The sequence below is a fragment of the Lepisma saccharinum genome, chromosome 23 (assembly GCF_977018435.1).
Source record: "Lepisma saccharinum chromosome 23, izLepSacc3.1, whole genome shotgun sequence".
In the NCBI taxonomy this organism is placed as follows: domain Eukaryota; kingdom Metazoa; phylum Arthropoda; class Insecta; order Zygentoma; family Lepismatidae; genus Lepisma; species Lepisma saccharinum.
The window spans coordinates 47217987-47238555 of NC_139251.1; the positions used below are offsets into that span (position 1 = coordinate 47217987).

General features: G+C 36.2%; 1 protein-coding gene across 6 annotated transcripts in view; it reads right to left on the reverse strand.

Annotated features, from left to right (window-relative positions):
* Positions 1–20569, reverse strand: part of LOC146005342 (uncharacterized) — a 128547-nt gene that overhangs the window by 52614 nt on the left and 55364 nt on the right. For 5 of the 6 annotated variants that reach the window (XM_083144528.1, XM_083144526.1, XM_083144524.1 and 2 more), the window contains 7 exons: positions 14931–15077; positions 11830–12033; positions 8872–9199; positions 7236–7497; positions 5797–5959; positions 3778–4004; positions 936–1071 (listed from right to left, as the gene is read on the reverse strand). In XM_083144528.1, coding sequence (XP_083000654.1) covers positions 936–1071; positions 3778–4004; positions 5797–5959; positions 7236–7497; positions 8872–9199; positions 11830–12033; positions 14931–15077 — 1467 coding nt within the window. The remainder of the gene's footprint in view (positions 1–935; positions 1072–3777; positions 4005–5796; positions 5960–7235; positions 7498–8871; positions 9200–11829; positions 12034–14930; positions 15078–20569) is intronic. The other variant, XM_083144527.1, reaches the window with a different exon arrangement.

A 20569-nucleotide genomic window follows, 5' to 3' on the forward strand; every position in this document is an offset into this window, starting at 1 on the left:
CTCAGATATGCTAATCAGGATTGGATCTAGTTCAAAGTGAGAACCTAATCACACTGTATGTTGCTCCATGCAGGATTGAACTTGGAGCCCCTTGATTACATGGCTACGGCATGACCACTACATAATAACGGAGGACCATTCAAACTTTTAGAACATTTCCAGTGAATTAATATTGAACATTGCATGCCTACCACTCCAGCAAGTTTAGGAATCGATAAGAATTTTAGAATGTTGTCAAATCTCAGACTGGTGAAAAGATTTTAGTACAGCAAAAGATGTCACATGTGCGACTCAAAAGGTTATTTTCCTAAAGGTGCATACATTCAACACTGGAAAATATGCATGAAATGAACATGGATTCTGTTCAAAACTAGCAAAGTTTTGCAATTCTACATGAAAATTGTAACAATTAAAAAGTTTTCAAAATATTCAAGAATTACATCAAAATATCAAAAACTAGAGCTAATAAACCAAAATGCTATTCTAAAACAAAATTACGATTAAATCCAATTTCAAATATATTTTCAACATACCATCCAAATCAATATAACATAACCCATCTCCACCCATTAATAATTTTTCACACAACATTGGTACAAAATATGGAAACTTCTCATTTTACACAACTTCCAGGACAATTTAAATTTAGATTTTGTGGAAGTGACATGTGGTATTTTTGTGTGTGACCAAAATGACAGAAAAGTATCAATCTATCAGTATTGGCTCAGCCCTAATTAAATCTATTAACATGACTGAATTGCATTAAAATTGAGTAATGAATGCAGCATGGCCTTACATTTTTTCTCACATACTAATTTTGTGCAGTCACATAAAAATCAAGAATGTTTCTGGAAATACAAAACTAATAGCATCCATGATGGTACAAATGCAAAAATATTAGTCTTCTTCAGATAATTCACAAAGTTACTACTTACACTTATCTCACGTCTCTCTTCCCTCCCAAAATATGGTTTCCTCTCTTTCTCATCAAAAGATGGTTCAAATGGTGAATCTGCCCAAGATGACAACTCTCTATTTGGTGCAAATTTATGTTCTAGTTCTGGGATAGATCTAAATAGAAAAGAGAAGAATTTTTTTATTAGAAATACTCTTGCACATCACTATGCAGGCTGTAATAAGTAATAATAATACAGGAAATAGTGAAAACTTTAAATTTTTCAGGGAATCAAGGTAAAAAAAAATGCTAAATGCAGGAAATGTATAATGGAAAAAGTTTACATGTTGCTATATTGGGACCATGTAGATTGAATATACAGGGTTTCATAGTAACTACATTTTGGAAGAAGAAAGGCAAAAATTATAAAATCTCATCCATGTTGGTGTATTAAAAATATCAAACTAATTAAGTTCTTTTTAGTAAAAACATAGAAATAATTTTTTAATTGTTCTATTGTTTTGTACTGGGAAAATTAAAATGCATGATGCAGACAAATGGAAAATCAGGGAAGGCATTAAGAATAGAATATGAAATTTGCCAATGGTATAGAATAGTAAAATTTTAGAACATAGTTTGAACAATATGCAATGAAACCTCATTTATACATTTTTCAAGGAACTGTGAGTGAAGAACATATAAAGTTGCAAAATGTGTGGAACCCAATAGCAGGATTCATCTCCAATGCGCTGTAGCTAATAAAAGATCAGTAACTCAATTTCTTCGTAAATGATCTCCCCTGAAATTTGATTCTTATATGAACTTCTAGATTAATGTAATCTATCTGCTGTTAATTCGAACTGCTGCTAAAGAAAAAATGGTGAACTGTTTGATTTGCTTCAATTCCTACAGAGAACTCAAAAATTCCGGTATTGGCTCAGCTTCCAACAGAGAATTAAGGGGAACAGGGAAGGGGGAGGGGGGGAAATTGGTCTACAAGCCACTTAACACATGATGAAAGCATGCCAGTGAAGAAATAAGGAGTTCATAGCACAAGTGACGTAACTCCACTTTTCATGGAAATGGAGTTGCATGTATAACTTAGAAGTGTGAATTACCAACATTTCAGTGCTAGAAGTAAGTATCTACTAAGTTTAAAATTCTTGCTTACTATGCACCACTATGTTTGGTCTCCAACAGCTAAACATAGGACTAAGCTATCTAAATTAGCCCTTTTCTCAAAACGATCTTGAAAGGAGTTACACCACTTGTACTCTGAGAGAGCACTTTCTCAACATCAACATTTTGTTGATAGCCATCCAGGTCTTTCATCATCTTCGATGGATGTTCTCCCGGATTTGAAATGCTGATACCAATTATAACATTACATTGTTTTCAGTTTCCGTAAATGTCTTGTCCAATTTCACGTGCACATGTTGCTCTTTAAGAAACTCAATTTTCTTTCTACAAGAAAATGCCCAAAAGCTTGGAACACTACCTCACTTAAGCTTTTGCAAAGTGGAAATGAAACAACGGAGAGTGAGACAAACAGAAAAGTACTTCTAGGGCAGAATAGTGTATGTCAATACATTGGCAGGCTATATCAAAAGGTTTCTTTTCCTTTTTTCTTTTGACAGACTTTGTATGTAACTGGGCAACTCCAATGGGATTTGCATTTGAAAGACACTGCATACTTATAGACATTCATTTTACAAAACCCGGACATGTAAATTATGTTACATTCATAAAAATAATAAAATGAAAAAAATTTGCACTCAATTACTGACTATTTATAACAGTTGGGCTGAAAAGTTCGTAGGCTAACATAGTAAAAAATATTTTTTTCACAAAATTCGATTTTATTATTCAATATAGTTGCCTTCGAGGGCGATACAACGATTATAGCGGTCATACAATTTTTCGATGTCATTTTTATAGTACGATTTCTCTTTAGCCTCAAAATAGGCCTCGGTTTCGGCGATTACCTCTTCATCAGTGCTAAATTTCTTTCCAGCGAGCATTCTTTTAAGGTCTGCAAACAGCAAAAAGTCACTGGGGGCCAGATCTGGAGAATATGGTGGATGGGGAAGCAATTCGTAGTCTAATTCATATAATTTTGCCATCGTTTTCATTGATTTGTGACACGGTGCATTGTCGATTGTGAGCACGCGCGGCACCCATTTTGCACACAGCTTTCGCATGTTCAAATATTCATGCACAATATGTCCAACACGTTCCTTTGATATTTTTAAAGTCTCAGCTATCTCGATCAACTTCACTTTACGATCATTTAAAATTATTTTGTGGACTTTTTTGATGTTTTCGTCGGTAACAGCCTCTTTGGGGCGTCCACTGCGTGCATCGTCTTCGATGCTCATTTCGCCTCGTTTAAATTTAGCAAACCACTTCTCAACGGTTGATTTTCCTGGTGCAGAGTCCGAATAATGTTTATCAAGCCAAGCCTTGGCTTCAATAGTATTTTTTTTCGCCAAAAAGCAATGCTTTATTAACACACAAAATTCTTTTTTATCCATTTTTTCACAATAACAAAAGCTGCTTCACTCGCAATTCTATATCTCACGAACTAATTATCTGGCAGCTGTGAAATTTATACACGTATCTTTTGAAGGTTAGTACTAAGTAAAAATCACATGGATTTAATTCTAGTAACGTCATCTATGAGTCAGCCTACGAACTTTTCAGCCCAACTGTTATATATATCAGATCACTAAAAATACAAACTTACAAAGAAACCAATACTGTCTCATGTCTGAGAAAGGGATTAACATATGCGATTTCATAATGAGGCACAAATGCAACAAGCAATGTGCACCACTAAGAAATACTGAAAATGAAACGTTTAAGTGTCCAAGTATACGTACTTTTCATCTCTTCCAGAGTCCCTGCTTGTTCTTGAATCCCGTGATGCACGGCTATCTCGGCTATCAGGTCTCTGCGGTCTCTCCTTCTCATCCCTTCTATCTCGCTCTCTTTCATCCTTCTCCCTTTCCTCTTTCCATTCCTTCTCTCTCCAATCTATTGTATCTTGTCTATCAGAGTCCGAGCTCCTAATATCCCTTTCTTCAAAAGAATCTCTCTGTGTGGCAGGCTGTAATCAAGATAAAATATGACCATCTAGCATTTTAAACTATTAACTCCTAAAAAAAATTAGCATGGACATACACTTAACATGGTTATATTTTAAGATTTACATTGTATTTATTCTTCAAACAGACAAAATTACACTGTTGCAGACTCAAAAACATACTAGAACACACCTTCACTTAATAACTACCCTACATCTTAGATGAAAAAAAAAAAAAAAACTTTTATAAATTTGAATATCATATTTAACTGTGTGTAACGTGTACCTAGATTTTTGGAGGGAAAAGCTCTCATATAATGGACCCGTCAATTTAGGTTCAAGCAATTATTTTCTTAGTTGCTGGGGGGCATGAGGATAGATGGGAAAAGAGGATGAGTTGCATTGTTGCTCTCAAATTGCAAGTTTTGCAGTACATACACGAAAATGGCAACAGGGCTGCAGCTTGAAAATTGAAATTTTGTGAGGCAAGCGTTAAGAGAATGGAGAAGCAGGATTTCCACGGAAAGTGGATGTTTGTGACAGTTTCGTCCATCATCCTTCGCAGTTTCCTGCCTCCGGCATAGAAGTCAAGCCTCTCCATTTTCTTCTGGTCTTCCACCACTCCTCTCTTTCCACAGTGTTCCAATCTTGTCCTCTTCTCCTAACATTCTCCACTATCTGCTCTTTCCACCGACAATTTGGTCTCCCCCTTGGCCTTATTCCCACTCCTTGTACATTGTAAGCTCTTACTGGTAGTCTTTCTGCACCCATCCTCTCCGTGTGTCCGAACCATCTCACCTGTGCCTGATCTGGTCCTTAAGTTTCACCACACCCACTGTCTGTCTGACCTCCTCACTACTCATTCTATCCCTTCTAGTCTTCCCCAATATGCTCCTTAAAAATTTCATCTCCACTGTCTGCATCTTTCCTTTGTCTCTCCGTCATTGTCCAAGTCTCTGCAAGTTTCATACATTGGAAGCTATTCTTGAAGGTGCAGCACAAAATAGGTAAGCCTCGGAAAATCTCCCAGCGAAAGGATACAATGCCCAGGAGTGTGAAGGGAGAGAGAGGAGCAAAAGATGAAAGATGGAGAGGCTAGACATTTATGGAACATGAATATGTACGATGTGTAATTAATAATGCACATTTGATTGTGTTAATTATTCGTTTTTGAAAGGTGTGAAGTTTTGTCACGAAATAATGAGAAATGAACTGAAAAATGCGAAAACTTAAACATGAAATTTAGGGTTTATTTACACACACAACAACTTCTGTAGTCTGAATTATCTTGCGAGTTATGCAAAAATGTTGTATATATTTGAGTGAAAATGGACTCCTTTACTTACGTGAAATTTAGAAGATTTCGTACTTCCGCGTTGCACAATTTAATGGTTCAATCCTATTAATTTCGAAGAAAGGGTACGCCTTTTGTGAATGAAGACAGTGGATCTTCGAAATTAATAGGATTGAACCATTAAATTGTGCAACGCGGAAGTACGAAATCTTCTAAATTTAAGGTAAGTAATTTTAAACCGCGTTTACCACAACCACCATGGACTCCTTTGCACAGGAGGAAATACTCTTGATAACTATATAAATGTGCTATTAGAAGTGCAAACTTTAAGTAGTGGACTGGCTTTCCTCTATGGTTTATTCAAATATAGTGTCATCAAAATGAATAATTGATTAAAACATTTTGTTAGTACTGATGTTAAACATCTTATCCGAGGCAAGAATGGCATGGTTTGCAAAAGCAAGGTGCATGTGAAATGTGCATAACATGTTTACACAAGCGAAGACTACTGTTTGTACTTACGTGTCTCTCATAAGGATCCTTTTTCGATTCCTCTCTCCTGTCTTCAAAGCCTCTAGAGTCTCTATAATCATGATCTCTATCTTGATCCCACGAATCATAGTTCCGAGTATGCTTTACGTCTCTGGAGTCACTAAACCAAGTGTCGGCATCATGAACTCGCTCTCTAGAATACGAACATTGAAAACATTAATTTTTCTGGATGACTAAACAAAAGTAAAATTCTATATGCTCCTAGACAACCACTTTTCCACACTCTGTACAAGAAAATTTTCGTGAGTGAAAAGTCACGGATAAAACTTGATACCATAAGCTATGTCTTATGCTTGGAACTCAATAATGTTGGATAACTTTAGTTTGTGATCACAATGAGTGCAAATCAAAATTTCGTCATATGTACAAAATCATAGTTTCTATGGCAGAGATTTCAATTATAGCTTAAGCCCATCTGACCACCCTACATTCAATTTCCATTTAGAATTATCCTGATTGTATCGAGCGCTGTACGAGAAAGTAACTTGCCTGAGGGATGAGTGTCAAAGGTCCACACTTTATCTTATCACTAAAATTCAAGAGACCATTTCGTTATTTCGATACTGAATCGATGTTTCTTCTGTAGATTATATTATTGCACAAGTTTCACACACACATATATTACAATTCACTAAAACTAACAAAAAACAGATTGATTTTCATCAATGCTATTTTGTTTATATAGGTACAGATATATATTAATTATAATAATTACAAAAATTACCATCACTACCAACCAATTGAGCAGTCACTGGCATAAGTATATTGAATGATACACAACCAAAGCGAGGCTGACCAAGTGAATTTTGCCCCTATGTAGGTTACCTTTATGTTATGAAAAAATAGGGATGGGTCGATATGAAATTTTGGCCGATACCAATAAAGTACTGATATAAAATTTACCGATACCGATATTCTACCGATCCGATACAAAATTAGAAACGGTCCTTGAAGAACCTGAAAGGTTCATTGACCTCGTTAATAAATGTGTGTTTCAAGGTGACTGCAGTGCAAGAGAAGTTGCATATTTAGACACTTACTTTTTTAGAAAGTATGGCATGAAGATTATCCATAAAAATTACAACAAAATGCACTAAATTATCAAATATTTATCGATATACCGGATCGGTAAAATAATCGGTAATTTTACCGATAAACTGATATGCCTATATTGGCCGATACCGATAGAGTACCGATTAATCGGTCCCATCCCTATGAAAAAAAAAATACAGTAGCATTGGAAACAACCTAGGGAACAATGTAATTTATTTTAATTTTTTAATAAAAAAAATGTTCAGAATTAAAAACAGAGAAACTGTTTGGAAATAGAAAATCATAATGTACACTTGAAAAAACCATTGATAAGACCAGATCATTATTTGGCAAATTGTGTTAGCAGTTCAACATACCTCTCTCTATCATACACATCCGGTGGTGTGTGTCCTCTATCCCTTAAATCCATCTGATCCTTCCTCTCCCTTTCACGGTCTTTATCACGTGCGTCTAGATGACGTTGGTCCCTCATCTCTCTGTCTCTCTGATCACGACTGGGAGGTCTATCATCCAGCATTTCTCGTTCACGGTCTGGTCCTGAAGTATCACTATCAGTCCTGTTACGTCTATTTGAAGGTGCATTACTTTGCTTGCTTCCTACATTATTCACTGAAACACCTGAAGGAAAAAAAAACCACTCGTCAAAATAACAATTTAAATGAATGATAAGGTAAAATGCAAAGAACCCAAATGGAAACTCCTCATAGCAATTGGCATAAACTCTAAGCCATCCCCGTGTACAATTCAAATAAATATGGCACCCCAACTCAAAAAGTAGCATAAGCGGTGCAAAAATTAGTTCAAGGTGAGCACTTGGGAGTAGTTGGTTAGCACACCAGATTTGGAGTAAAATTACAGGCAGGAATGTTGTAGGTTCGTCCACCTAAAGACTAGAAGAGGTGCTCTCTCAAAACATAGTGTTAGAGTAAGTGTAGTTAAATACGTGTAGACATGCAAGGTGTTCGCATTGAAGGAAGTACGATAAGGTGACACTTTCATGGATTTTCTTCTGTACATTACTTATCATGTCCGATATTTTTTCTTTCAATGTTGATTATGTGTTACCATGCACTCTGGAGTTCATCTTATACATTTGTTTCAATCTGAAGCATCTTTTTCTCAAAAATGGACAGACTTTATAATCACCCTGTATAACCACACACATCTCATTACCTGTTATTTCAAGTGAAAAAAAATAAGCATACTTTTTATTCATGTTTGCGGCAATAAACCAGGTTTTAGTATTGCATACGTGAACAATGTCAGAAAAGAACCACAAAGATCAGACCACTTTCAATGCCCCAACACCACAAACCATTCCATCTTCTCCACATCAATACTTCACCCAACTGGCTCCCTCACGAGAACATCAAAAAAATGCATACTGTCATCCAGCAGAAACCAACACTGAACTCAGAAAATGAACAAGCACACTCCTTGCGACTAGGAAAATAATATAGGTAGAGGCATGCATATTTAGTTTTTGACAAAAATAACACACTGTAATATTAATTTTTCATTTTCCTGAAAGGGGTGATGTGCATTTTCTTATCCCGTTTTGTCACGAAATAATGTGAAATACACTCTTAAACACAAAATTTAGTGACACTTTCTGACTCCTGCAAGTTATGCAATTCACAGAAAATGGATTAATTCTGCTGTAAATATTTAAGCAAAAATTGACCCTTGCTATTAGAAGGGATATATTTATTTTGTGCAATCAGTGCCATTTTAAAATAAAATTTGGATTATATTAAATTCTTTTAAAATGAAAATGTCATTTTATTACCACTTTTTCACCACTTCAACAGACATTTTATTTTATTTACCGCTTTTGAACCTGAAATTGGCTGTTTTTGTACCAAAATTTTGCTTTTTTATTTACCAAAAATACGTGCCTCTAAGTATAGGTAATGTGGGATTTTATCAGTGTCATAATGGACCAGATTATTATTATTAAATCACTAAAAGTTAAAAGCTGTACGTAGTTACCTCCAACTTGTCCACTGAAGCTGAATGATCCACTATGTGGCGAAATGTTTCCCCAACGAGGATCACCACTCATATTAGATCCAGACGAATTCTGTGCAGATGATTGTCCTTGTTGGCCAGCCATACTTCCGGATCCTGACAAAGGCTGAGGCCCACTTCGAATAAATTGTTGCTGGCGTTCAACCTGCTGTTTTTGGAATCTTGGAGGTAAATTACTCTGGAACTGACGAGAAAATTGGGGATGTTCACCTCTTTCCCTTTCTCTTTCTCGCTCACGTTCACTCCTCTGGTCTCTCTCCCTCTCACGAAGAAAACTTGATCTCTCAGTCTATAAATTTAAAAATATTGCATAAGTTAATTTCTATAAATGGGGTTGTACTCTTACGAATTCGTGCCATTAATTTCATGATTTACTTATTGTGTTTAAAATTTCAATGGAGAGTGGTTACTCCATGTCACGGCCCTAGATTTGAATCCTCAGTGAGGCATGGAAGTGTGCGTCTCATCATCATTCCTTCATTCATTCTCATTGTTGAGATGTGAGATGATAGAGAAATAAGGATGAACATAGAGAAACAGTTAAAATGTTATATTTGGGAATAGAAGATATCTCTCAAAATATGATGAAAAATCAACATTTTTTTTTATTTTATCAGATGTCACAATTTTATCCTTCAATATTATCAAATGATAATTTGTGTAGAATAGAAAGTTACCAGGTAAGTCCCTCGGCTATACAGCATGTTCCAAAACTCAGTTTCCATGTTATAAACATTCTTAGGTTTTCTTCATGAAGCATTGTCCATTAAGAAGTTTATAAATACCTTTGGTTAAGAAGTTTAGTCCTTACTGGAAATTGTAGAAAATAGGATAAATATTACCACACTGACATAATTCAGTCTTGTGATGGTGCTTTCATGTTCCTTGCTTTGCAACCAAAGCACGTCGCAAGCAGCTCTTCATAAATTTGGGAATTGTTATTATGTGGGCAAAGCAATAAAGTGATATTTTAGTGGCATACAATCTTGGTTATCAATGCGAGTCCAGAAATCTGTCATACTCAGTCATGGTTTCCCAATTTTCTGGGCTTACAAGTTCATGAAAAAGTGTAACTAATATCTAACCTTCAAACGGCACTTCCGAAAGGAGTCCCTGCACTTGGATATCCTGTTTCGACTTTCATATACTCCATTTCAGCTGTACTGGTATTCAAGAGATGTCTTGCTCTTAATGCAGTGTAATCAAAATAGGGTTGCTCGGTGCAAAAGTTTAAATTTCAGGGCAAAATTGCCATTTATGATTTTTCACGAAGTTGTACAGCCAGTACTTGGGTACATACAACATGCCAATAAAATGTCACTTTTTCAGTGACAAAAAATTGCTGTTCCGAAATCTCTTCCGGTGCAAACACGACTCCCATTGGAGGCAAACCATGGAATAGAATGGCGCCAGTCACAAAACTTCGACCCTGCAATAATTTCATACCCCCCCCCCCCTTTCCAATGGAATAAACTGGCAACAAGTGTTTTTTTTTTTTACAGACCATGTTTCTGTACTCTCTCCCAGTTTTCATCTTACAAGCAATCAAAGATAGGGTTGCATGATTGTGGAAAAACCCTGTATTGGCAACAATGCATTGCTATCAACAGTGTTGTAGGTTTGTAAAAGATGATCAATTGTAGACTCACTTTGGATATACATTCATAAACTTTACTTACATTGTCATGTTGTTTATGTTTCAGCATTTTACCACATAAAATTCTCTCCAACATTTTTCCACACATACAGACAAATATTTTAGTAGGCACGAATGATCAATCAAAGGAGACCTATCAGTTATTAAGTTGTGAAATAAATTTAAAAATAATGATAAGAATTAGCATATCGAAGCCAGTGTCAGGAAAAGATCCAATATTTAAATTGATCCCAATTCTAAATTTCTTACTTTTAGAAGCTTAATGAAAGGAGGCATATTATATAGTACAATGTACTTTTCTGCTGGAAGATAATAATGTTCCAAATATGTTTGAAGGTCTACTTTCTTGCAATGTTATCATATCTATCTCACTTTATTCCTATCTTGTATATATGAAAAACTACTACTGTATCAGCAAAACTTGAAGATTCGCAACACTAATTTTTATAGCATTTGTATTCAAATGATATATAACACAATCAGTTTAAAAGCTATCAGTAGGAACTAACAACATTTGAGGTAGTCCTTTTGGAACAGAGGAAGTGTTATCCCCAGTTTATATTGCATATTTTACGGAGTTTTTCCCATTAAAGTGCAAAATTGGTGTTATTCTGAATAATGGCATAATTCGTGTTATTTCGTGATTCCAAAGCACCCAAAGCTTGCCTCCTTTACCTACACAAATACATTTTAAACACTTTATTTTGTTCCTCAACTTTTTGGTGTTATCGTTGAAACGAAAACTTTACATCCATAGCTATCAGTGAGTGTACCATGATCCAATGCAACATTTTCAGTCTAAATATCCTGGAAATTATGCAAAATTCACAATTTAAATTTATTTTGCAGAAGTATTTGTGCAAAAACGGAATTTAACAACGTACAGGAATATAAAGTAAATTCACTATACTGTAAAAAATAGCAAAAATTCTCGACCACAAGCATAATTTTTTTTACTTTTTCTTGAACTATTTGTTGATTTCTTGACTTGTAAACACCCTGATTTATCAACATCTTCACATGTTGGATATGTGTTTTTTTTCTTCATATTTTATGTACTTTACCTCCTGCTTAAGCTAATCCTATCAATACGAATCACAACTAGACTAAATTAATGAACGAATGTCCACACCACATCTTTGATGGCAACATCATGAAATAACAATTCAATGTACTTTGCCTACCAAGGCAGACACACTGTTAGTGATAACTTTCTTAAAATACAAATGTTGCTAATTTATAAATAGTTAAAAACTTCTTGCCTGTTGCATTGATCTGTAATCTCGCTCTCTCTCCCTAACATCCCTACTGAGTTTTTCATCCCTGCCTTCGCTGCTTGTCCGAGAACGATCCCTGTCCTTCTCCTGTTCCTTCTCCCTCTGCCAATCCAAGTCTTCGTTCTCCTTATTCTCGGCATTCTTTGCTACTATTTTCTCCTCCAGCTTTTTCAGTTTCTTTGTTGCAGCCTGAAAAAAAGGAAAATAACTTTCTCCATCACAAGGAGGGAAAAAAATACAATCGCATAATAAAACAAAACTTCCAGACTTCACGTGCCTTCCATTTCACTTTCACGGGCCACAACCATTGGTGATCGTAAGTTTTGATTTAATGACTGCTGAATGTACAAAAATTACCTAAGCACAACTTGGAGAATAATTAAATCCAAGCAATTCTGGAATATATTCTTGAATGGTGTATGTACATTGCCAGATTTTACATTCAACCTTGATGGTCCCAACAAAGCAAGATATAAAATTTTCCTCCATTTTGCCGTATTTTAAGTTATTTTCAGCTTGGTCATTTGAAATGTGTAAAATCGAGGTTTCACTGTAATACGGCATTCATGACTCAAATTAAGCGTAGTTCTTTCTCTGATAAATAAAAGTGACTTATCTGATGTGTTACGTTATGATTTAGCACACAATGTTGTAATACAGAGAAATTCAGGAGAAAAATGCAGGCATTATCAGTACTTAAACCCACATCTCTGGTACACGGTGCCATTGTTGTACAGACTGACTTAGAGAGCCAGCCCTGTATTTACCAGATTCTTTACTTCCACTTTATGGCCTGTGCCGCAAATCATACAGCTCCACACTACCATCAATGATCTAATGGCAACAGATAGACAGTTAAAACAGTGGCAGCAAAACTCACGCAATGGCAGGGCTGGCTCTGTAGTTTAGTTGGTACAGCAACGGCATAGTATGCCAGAGATCTGGGTCCGAGTATTAGAAGAGCCTGCACTTTTGCTTAAATCTCTATGTAGTTCATCTGGTGAAGACTGGCCTATACTGCCAAGGTATGCTTATTAAAGAAATATGCCAGAACTGCAAAAAACACTTTCTTTAAATAAATAATATGTAGAAACATTACATTTACAAATTGATCAGATTAATGAAATTCACTACTGCTGTCATGTACTATCCTGAGTTTCAAAAGTCGTGCAACTATCATTAGTAACATGGAAAGTTTGAGATGTTCACATTGGAGTTTCTTACGTTTGAATAATTAACATTTCTTTTCTGAGTTACACCATGTTCTTTTCTGAGAAATGCCTAGAAAAAAAATTATGTCATGGGTGGTCAGTGTAAATAAATATGACAGGAATTTAAAATTTTCTGTGTTTTTCTCTGGTTATTTATCATACTACTTCTACCTCTTTCTGTTAATTACGTTCAGAAGGATGAAGGCTATCACAAGAAATAAAAATGCCTTGGCTGCAATATGAATCTAGAATACTCTGAAATGAGCTTTAGAGTTGAACACTAAATGGGTGACAATTTTAGTTTCTTTGATTGGTACACCAGGTTGCAAATGTAATACCATGCAAAATTTGCACCAACTTACTCTGCTTTTCTGTACACAATGCAAGGTTTGTTAATTTCAAAATAAAAACCAATGAAGTGGAGGACCTGCAACAAATAATTACTTTATCCAAGGCATTTCTGGATTTGTATTAGGGATGGGGCCCGTATGAATTTTTTTTGCTGGTACCGATAAAATACAGAAATGAAATTTAACGATACCAATTTCTTAAAAAAAACTGCCTACGTTCTATACCCCATGGTGCAACAGCTTGTGAGGGCCAGTGCCTAAGCACCAGCCTCACTCCAACCTGCCCGTTACGGGGTGACGTGTGGTGAGCACTTCTTTTACAAAACATAGTACGTTATATAGCATTGTTTTTCTGCCACTTCTGGCTAATCCTTTAGGATGAGTGATGAATGCATGGATTGATGAAGTGACAAAATAAACACCCTTGCTCACGTGGGATTTGAACTCTCGATCTATCACTTAATGTGCTTCACCACCAAGGCTAACACATGAATTATATGTTCATATTCTTAACAATATTAACAGAGACAAAAAAATGTACTTAATTATGGGCTAAATATAAATTGAATCAATTGAAATTGTGGCTAATTTTACTGATATACCTATATTAGTCAGCGCAAATAGAATATTGATTAACCTGTCCCAATTTCTGAAACCTGGTGAATGTGATTTTTATTATTTAGTTTATGCTGCTTTTCTACTTCTCTGTATTAGTTACAACAATAGAATAAAAGAGGAACTTGGAAAAATAGAGGAGATGATTCAAGAAACATATCTTACCTGGAACTGAAACTAAGATCCTACAATGTTGCATAAATCAGTAGGCCACTGACCCTCTGTTAATCTTTTCTTGTATTTAGCATGTAGAGTGAAAACTCGATTTTACATTTTCCCTCACTGCACATTAAATCATTTTTGCCCCAAGGTCGGAAAATGTTATAAAAATCTCTACCAATTTTAAATTTTCCTGCATATTAAGTTTTTTAATCTTAGTCCCCCGAAAATTGTAAAATCAAGGTTCCACGGAGGTAACAAATAATTAGATAGTGATAACCAATCAGCAATTCATGTCAAATGCTGAACATACTGTGGAAAAAAATGACTCAAATTTCACAACACTGGATGTTTGCCGTATATAAACAAACTGATTGTGCAGTTAAAAATAGAAGTGCTCCAAAGTTTTTGTTTAAGAAAAGAACTGACAAATAACAAAATAGCTGATAAAATACAGAAATCTACAAGAACCCTCAGATGTGTAGTTCACATTTTGTTAAATAACCAAGCACAACTACTACTACCCATAGCTAATACTGTAACAGCTCCTGAAAAATAAAAAAAATATGCATGCAACTTCCCAACAAAAGATGTGCTATTAAAACAATAACTATGTAAAAAAGTTTACCAGTCAGATACTATTCAACACACAACGAGTACACATTGTACACAAAATACCTACATGCAAACTTGTAGCCAGCGTAAAAAGGAAATTTTGTCAACCTGTCGGGCATTTTAATCCAGAACATACCTGTTTGGATTCTTGGAATCTTTTTTCTTCTTCCTCTTTCCTTTGTTTTGCTCGCTCCATAACAATGGCTACTTCTTCACTCTGTTGCCTTCGACGTTCTTGCCACAATTCCTCGTCTTCCATTATTCGGCTACCAGAGCCATAAATCTTCGGTGCAAGGAAAAATTTCCCAGTCACATATAACTACCTTATACTTCCTATGGTTAACTAATCTAGTACTTATAAACTCAAGAATAAAATAGGTCTTAACACACTGGCTTAACTTACATGCAGGATCATTATCTCAATTCTGATTTCACTTTGAACCTCTAACTGCTCCTTATTAGTACACCACAAGTATTCGAGTATCATAATTGGCCAATTTGTTACAGCTAAACTACAAGGGTGGTGTGAACAAGTTGCAACTTAGTAAGTAAGAAGTGCAGCTGCAAGACAACTGTGATCTAGCTAAATTTGAAGCAGGAATTTCTCGACACACATCCATGAAATTAACATTCACTAAATGATGAAAAGCATTTGCCTCTGTTGTTTTGTACCCTAAGGAACAAATCAAAGACAAATGTTATCATCTTGTCTTGTAAATATTATTTCTGTTGTACTGCATATCAAGGTAAAAAAAAGTAGGTAATTTTCCCTGTGCATCTTGCACCGTGGGGAATAGGGTCCCACACATTCAATTGATCTCTGCCATGCTGGAGGTGATGTGATCAGCACCATGTTCCGGCTGCCTTTACTTCACAGGGTTATCCTTAGGTACCCATTTAATCGAGGCTGGGAAACCCCAGAGCTGCTTTGTGTGGGTACAAAGCTGGAAAAATTCCAACCATTTAGATCACCCACCCCAGGAATGAAACCTAGGTCTCCCACGTGGCAGTCAGAAGCCTTACCCAAGTAGACCACTGTAGCTCCACATATCAAAGAGCAGTTGTAGAATTCAGCATATAAACTAAGAGACAACACAGATTCTGTTTTTATTCTTTTTAATATATATATTGGATGTAAGAGATTGATCTGAAATCATACTTAGTTTACAGGCAGAAATGTTCATAAAAATTAATTGTTACCAGAGGTATTTTATAGATGGCACAAAGCATAACTAGGCAAAATTAGTAATGGTGTTACAAGAATTACCATATGTATTTTTTTTAATACCAAAAATGTAATAGAAACACAGGGTGCACAGTTTAATTTAATCAAGCTCCCAACCAGACGTTTAAGTTGACTTTTACAGTGTTCACAGTCAACAACTTCCCCGTGAGAATGAATATGCGAGTCATTGCCAGTTGAGCTGCAGAAGTGATACGAATGGAGCAACAATGAAAACCATGTGGCTGTTATTAGGTAGGGACATCAGTGGGAAAAATTTAAAACCCTCCAGAAGTTCTGACTCTCCAAGGCCTATGCATCATACTATCCAGTGTTTCATTGACGCTGGAAAAGTGAACGACAGGCCCAGGCACCATTCAGACAATGCAATTTGTGAGATCAGGATGTGCAGAAATCCTGTATAGAAGCAACAAGTGATTGTCCCTGAACTGAACATTTCCCAATGTCCATGTCTCGTGTGTTACAAAGTGACCCAGTATACTAAAAGCTTACAAACAATGTACACGTCACTTTCCTATAGTGACTTACAGCATCAGAGGGCAATAAAAGCACAGCACCTACTTAAATGTCATGCAGAAAATGGGTATAAAATTTGGTTCTCTGAAGAAAAAATGTCTACTTCCAACTTGCAACGTGACAGGCTGTATGCCACCAAGTTCACAAGAAGGTAATGTGAAGGTTTAAAGGGGCCACCATCCTGCTTCAATCATGGTGTGGTGTGGAATGATGGCATGACTGAGCTCCATTTCTGAGGGAAAGGAGGAATGTACCAGGAGAGAGTGGTCGAGAATCTCACACACACACTCTTTCATGGTCGGGAGTGGAGCTTTCAGCAGGACTCTGCACCAGCCCTAAGGCCTTGAACAACCCAGTAGTGGGTTGACGAATGTACCAGACTTCCTTTTTCCCAGAGACTGACAATCTGGCAGTACAGATCTCAACCTTCTGAACTGCAAATTCTGGTCTGTGCTTCAAGATCTGGCTTGCAAGTATTGCCAATCTGAAGCACTCTTGTAAAGGCAGTGGCTGATTTCCTCTTGATACAAATAGTAATGCAATTCATGAATGGCTACAGACTTAAAGCATGTGTGGGGTGGTCATTTTGAACAATGCTTTGTGAATACAATATACCCATGGGATATTACCATATATTAAAGCTTTTCATTGAAAACCTTGACAGTATTTATAGGACTGGGTATATAGCTAGAGATCAACAGCTGATGCACAGTAACGCTAATCGGGACTGGACCTACAGTTTAAAGTGGGATCCAAACCACTATGCACCTCCACCGGGTATCAAACCTGGGACCCCTTGATTACAAGGTGACGAGGCAACAAATGCACCATCTGGGAATATAATGACCAGAACTTGAAAAGTGAAATTGTGTGCACAACTGTATGTCTAGAATAGAATGATCTTTTTCAAGAACACGAGAAGCAATGATAAACAGTAAGTCCACAAAATTTCAAAGATCAGGGGGAGGAGGGGTGGGGTGGTGCAATTTTGCTATTTGTATGTACAACATTGTGGATTGAATTTCGAGCATTTTTTATTAGGAATAAAACTTGAGAAAACACTTGTCTGCCCTTGGGGAGTCATTTGTCCTTCAATACTTACAGGGGAACCCACATTTTATAATTTGCAATTTTATATTTTCTCACATTATACATTCAATCTTCATGGGCCCATTACAGCAATACAGACAATTTTCTTGGGACATTGCATTTTCCTGTATTTTGAGTCTTTCATCTTTGTTTGCTAGGCAAAGAAATAAATAGGACAATTTACTTATGAGCAGCTCTTTCTAAAAACTTCTTTTGATGCTTGTTTTGGCCGTTTGCAGGGCCTTCCCCAAATATTCCAAGAATATTTTAATTTCTTGAAATGTCTGGAAATATACGACAAAAGCCCTGGAAATGACCAAACTGTAAAGAAATTTCAAAACAGAAGATGCCGCTAAGTACAACTTTTTTAAAAAATTATTTTCTTACGGAACAATAATTTTGCAAATGTCCACTGCATTTGCTGTTATGAAGAGATAGTATATTCAAACGCACAAGAGAATGGTGGCTACTGCAATCTACACCCAGTTTCTGCCATGCTGTTAGTAATTACTCATGCACGACATTGATGTTTAGTAAGCCTGGTTCTGTTGAGGCATCGAGCAGGTGAAGACAAAGAAAACATGGTTAAAAAAAGGTTACTACTAATGGTTAGCAGATGAATAGCATCAAATATAAAACTGGCAAATTGTATAATATTGTCAGTAAGGGCCGGTGCTTATAGCCAAAACATGCAAAAAAATGTGCATAAATATGTAGAAAAAAAAATTGCTCAAATATGTATGTTTTTTGAGCAGGTTGGTCCCCTGAAAAACTTAAAATTGAGGTTCCACTGTACATAAAAGTATATTTAAAATGTTCAAAGTTTTGCAGTCTTCAGTAATTTTCTTCATTCCTGTGCTATTTTTTAGGTTCTCACACTAAAAAATTATTATCAATACAGTAAAATTGCAATTATACGTCTTGCGAGAGTACGTTTTTCTCGTTAGTACTTTTTTCTGGCGGTCCCTGCCAATACCCATAAGGCTGCATACTATATTTTTCAGTTATACGATTTTTCCACTTATACGTTCGACGAGTTCAGTCCCAACAAGGAAAATACTTCAGTTTTACGTTTTTAACTCTACTTGCTCGAAAGAATGCTGCTCTTGGAGTTCAAGATTTCCGTGATAACATCTGCCACCCATTCTCATACAGGTTTTCTTATCAGCTGCAACCATGGGACCAGACTCTCGACTTGGAATTCTATTTTTGTCGCTTGCATCGGAGAGAAGGGGAGGGGCTATGCACCCTTCAACAAGATTGGCCTGGGCTTAAATAATCCTGCTTTTGTTCTTTGCTCTTCGGCAAGTCGTATCTGCCTGAAGTCAAGTCACTGTCGCCACACTTACATGGCAGCTTGCTTATTCCTGAACCAAATTACAGAAAGAAAGGGGGAAGGATTATTGTATTGTAAGGGACACACGAGCAATATTTCGTATGCAGATAGCTGCATTAAAAAGAAGGCTGCTTCGTGAATAGCCCTGCACAGTGGCGTGCCCAAAGGGGGGTTGATGGGGATCATAACCCCCTCCCACTTGGCCCAATATTCCTAAAAAAAAAATAACGTTGTAGGCAGGAAAATATGACAAACTTAGGGCTGACTACTAAAGAAAAGTATACTTAAACCCCTCCCATTTAAAAATCCTGGGCACGCCATTGGCCATGCACAGCTGTTGAAGATTAATTATCTCTTGTGAACAGATTAGTGCAATACAGCACAGCAAACTTTGGTGTATACGTAATACTCCAATGTATACAATTCTAAGGCACGTAAGAATGTAGAAAGCAAAGAATCTTCATTCTTATTTACAATTTTTCATTTAAGTTTCAACATGAAACAAGCATTCTTCAAAGAATAGTAAAAGCCAAACAAAGGGGGATGGGGCAAATTTGATTTGATTTTGATTTTAAAATTTTGGGTGCGTCAGCACTGAGGCTACTTTGCACCCGTCACACTATACGGGGTCCAGCCCCTTACCATTACACATAACAACTCTAACGTTGCTGAAATAAAATCATATAAAATATTAAAATGTTCTGACTTTTGTTAAAAGCCGAGGCTGCAAAGAACACTCAGCACAAATAAGGACCAAACACAGGACAACACAAACAAAATTATACTGGCCATGGGACCAGTCGCCAGAGCCTCGTTAGTCTTCAGTCCAGGGTGCACTAACGTGGAAGTGAGGTTGACATTTGGGTGTACTACGTGGAAGGTCACCCCTTACACCCCGGGATGGGGCAAATGGAAAAAATGTAATTTTAAAATTGAAATAAGCAATACTAAACATTCCCCACCGGAATTATAACAAGCTAAGCAAATAAAAAGCATTTTTACTATGAAGCATTAAAGTAGCTGCCCTTTAATTATTAATCTCAGGTAGAGCTTAAGCACATGCTTGAAAGACAAGACAACCAAATATAAATTCGGAAAAAACATGAGAAAACTATGGCAAAAACATTAAATGTTAGTTTACAGACTCGGGCTACTTGTTTCCTCAAGCTGCTGCATCTAGCAATTGTAATTCATAATTAGATAATACTTCTGACATCATATATTATGATGCGACAGGACAATAAGTGCCAGAGTTTTAATTAAAGTGTTCAAGAGCATGACTACAAATGGTGAAGCCTGAAGGAAAACATTCTTACAGACTATGTAAAATTGTCCCCAGTAAATGGAGGGAAGATAGGATTTCTAGGTACTTTCTATTCCTCGTCTTGGTATGAAAAAGTTATGGAGATGAGAGAATTAAAACTAACAAACCTACATTGCAGTACTGTGCAAAGTAAAAAAAATATTCCTACTGTGATAACTTTAGTTTCTGCAGCCAAATTCACATGAAACGTTCTTCTCACTGGCCATTAGATTTGGTAAGAATATCAAAACTGCCGTAAAATTACAATTACAGAATTGTATCTAGTAA